General features: G+C 33.9%; 1 protein-coding gene across 3 annotated transcripts; it reads right to left on the bottom strand.

Annotated features, from left to right (window-relative positions):
* Positions 1–220: 220 nt before the first annotated feature.
* On the bottom strand, positions 221–2313 carry LOC124895077. Of its 3 annotated transcripts, none has more exons than XM_047405542.1 (2): positions 2191–2313; positions 221–1364 (listed from the first exon to the last, which is right to left on the bottom strand). In XM_047405542.1, exons 1-2 carry the CDS (start codon positions 2224–2226, stop codon positions 516–518), a joined length of 885 nt encoding a protein of 294 aa, XP_047261498.1. In that variant the 5' UTR covers positions 2227–2313; the 3' UTR covers positions 221–515. The 3 variants fall into 3 exon arrangements, with proteins under 3 accessions (XP_047261498.1, XP_047261497.1, XP_047261499.1); XM_047405541.1 differs by lacking the exon at positions 2191–2313 and adding an exon at positions 1528–2162; XM_047405543.1 differs by lacking the exon at positions 2191–2313 and adding an exon at positions 1523–1660.
* Between the last annotated feature and the right edge of the window lie 447 nt (positions 2314–2760).

The raw sequence follows: 2760 nt of genomic DNA, 5'->3' as shown, positions 1-2760 counted from the left end.
CAATCTAATATTATACGGAGTCCAAATGGAGGAGGGTTGTTTTGCTCTTTTTCTTGTTGCAAATGACAAAAGCAATTCTTTTTTCTGAAACATATAAAATGTTCTCTTTGACAATAAAGCATTCAGCCAAAAAGTTCAGTACACATTAATGGACCAAAATACAACTCTTTCGCCTTCAAATTATTTTAGCTTTGAGTAATATATATTAAAGCAAGAACCATAATCCAAATTCATATTGCTACTGTTTTATTGAATATTGTAAGGAAAACTGTACTGTAAGGGAAAGACCAAAGGAGATATCAAATTCATCAAGCTAAAAAAGCTAATGCTATCAAACTCAATCAATATGTCCCATTTACAACACCCTGCAAAATGCTTTGTACAAAAATTTGAAATATCCCATCCATCTTTCAACCTTTGTTGCTCGGACTCTCCAAAAAAAATGTTATCACACCAGTTTCAAATCCTCCAAGACAATTTTAAGAGTCCGAGAGCAACACAACTTTCAACTTATCTTAATGCAACCTTTGTCTCTTTCCCATGAAGACAAAACTGTTCATATTTGGAGCAGTAGATGCCAAATTCTGACTATCCAAACAGGAACCAGAGGCAAAATTAGCAAAATTTAACATAGATGTAGACACCATTTGTGAAGATCCACATGACATGTCAAAATAAGTTTGAGAATGAAGTGATCTTGAATCAGTGTAGCTCAAATTTGCACCAAGATTCTGATTTGAGATATCAGATACACACCCTTTAATGGAAACTGGTGGAATATATGACGGCTTAAGCTGAGGCGGATTTCGCCATTGAGGAAGTTGTCCTGACACTAGAAGTGTCTGTAGAAGTGGCCCTGCTTCAAGAACAGACTGCAGGAGTTTCCCTTGTTGTGGCAAAGGTTTCCCCTTTACAAAACTGTCAATAATCAATGAGGCCTTATCAACTTTTGGGGCCAATTGAGTGAGACAATTGTCATAAGCCAAAGGCTGGTTAACATAAGCTACTGGATTTGAATCAGCCATGTTCATGTTGGAAAATTCAGGAGATGAAACTGTATCGAAGAATGACTCAACCGGGGATGAATAGTGTGACTGATAGTTGTATGTTTCAGAGAGGCTGTTGGATTCAGTTATACTTGAATTTGCCTTTGTGGACTTCATCACAAGAGGATTATCAAGTTTATTGAGTAGTTTTTGAAGTTGATCTTTTGCTTCATCTCTTTCTCCACTAACAATCTTCAAAAGTTGGATTAATTGCTTCACATACTCTTTGTTCTTCATCATCTCTTCACTCATTTGCACTTTCAATTTTTCAAGTTCAAGATTGGTGTAAACAAGCTTCTGTCTCATTTCATCCGTGGTCTGCAAGAATTGATCAAAATCAAGTTAAACAAAGAATTCTTCAAAAATTGAATTTTAAAACAACATATACCGTGAAATTCCACCAGGTGGAGTTTGGGGAGAATAGAATGTACACATTCCACGAGGTGGAGTTTGGGGAGTATAGAATGTACACAGACCTTACCCCTAGAGAGGTTGTTTCCGAAAAATTGAATTTTATGAGGACAAAAAGTTGTTTAGGCATGAACAAGTAATTCAAGGATCTTGGAAGAAACAAAGAGGATGAACAGGAAAATTCAAAGTGATTAAGTGACAATGACATCTTAGACAGGGCCCAATACCATGTGAAAGGTGATGAAATAATCCCAGTCAAATCCAAAAGTTTTTAAATTTTAAAACAAAAGAATTAAGTAGATAGCCTATGATTCACCATCGGATGCCAATTATATTGAAAAAGGAAAAATGATGCATTAGGGGACCTGTAATGATTAATTCCTGAAATTTGCGTGTAGATTCTTGAACATCAATGAATAGCAGAAACATGTTTGAGATTAGGAGAAAATGGGATTGCACGACTTTTACCTAACAAAAAGCTATATATTACTCGGACACTTCAAAAATTTCAACATGTGTGAGTCAGATTCTTCAAAATAGTATGTTTTGGAGAATCTGCCACGGATGCAACATCAAAAGCGAAGAATCCCGAAACTTAGATAAAACTACAGTAAGCCTAAAAACACAAAATCATTGACTGAGAAAAAGAAAGCTCAACACAATTTTAGCAGTCCACTGCCCCATTTAGACTCTTTACACACACACAAGTAGAAGAAAATGAAGAAGTATCCACCTCTTGGTAACACCATAAAGAAGCCATTTCTTCCATTTTATTTCTCACTCACAGTTACCTTGAAAGATGAAATATGGGAAATAGAGAGAAATGAAAAGTTGAGAAGAATTTTTGAAGAGGGGGAGTTTATAGAGCGGTGGGTTGCAAGACTTATATAGAAGAAAGGTCCAAACAAAAGACAAAATAAGCTATAGTATAGTGCAGCAACTAATCTCCATTATGGTAACAAAAGTTTATTATGGAATCTTAAAAGACTTTCCATTAAAATTAAAGTATTGCTCCTCGGTATCGTATTAGTGGTTCACATTATTAACATTAATTATTTTAAATTACTTATTAATTTTTAAAAATTAATATAGAATTGATTATATTTTTCTATCCTTATCGTTAATTTTTTGGAATGTGCAAATAAACTTCTAAAAATTTTAAAAATTTCTTAAGAATAAATTAATAAAACTATTTCTTATTTGTAATTACTCATGGGACTTGTAAAGGAAAATATAGACAATTAATATAACACAAAGTGAATACAGAGGAGAAAGAAAAGGCTCCATTAGTGAGTTGGTAATT

This window comes from Capsicum annuum, unplaced genomic scaffold (assembly GCF_002878395.1).
Source record: "Capsicum annuum cultivar UCD-10X-F1 unplaced genomic scaffold, UCD10Xv1.1 ctg79642, whole genome shotgun sequence".
NCBI classification, from domain to species: domain Eukaryota; kingdom Viridiplantae; phylum Streptophyta; class Magnoliopsida; order Solanales; family Solanaceae; genus Capsicum; species Capsicum annuum.
The sequence above is the reverse complement of the archived record's forward strand: the minus strand, read 5'-3'. Positions and strand labels throughout refer to the sequence as shown.

What these genes read in the sequence shown, in the direction of transcription:
- LOC124895077 (XM_047405541.1), bottom strand. Translation starts at nt 1,665, where the DNA reads ATGTCATTGTCACTTAATCACTTTGAATTTTCCTGTTCATCCTCTTTG. An exon ending in CGGAAACAACCTCTCTAGGG is followed by an intron (nt 1,365 to 1,527) that starts GTAAGGTCTGTG and finishes CAATTCTTGCAG; the next exon opens with ACCACGGATGAAATGAGACA.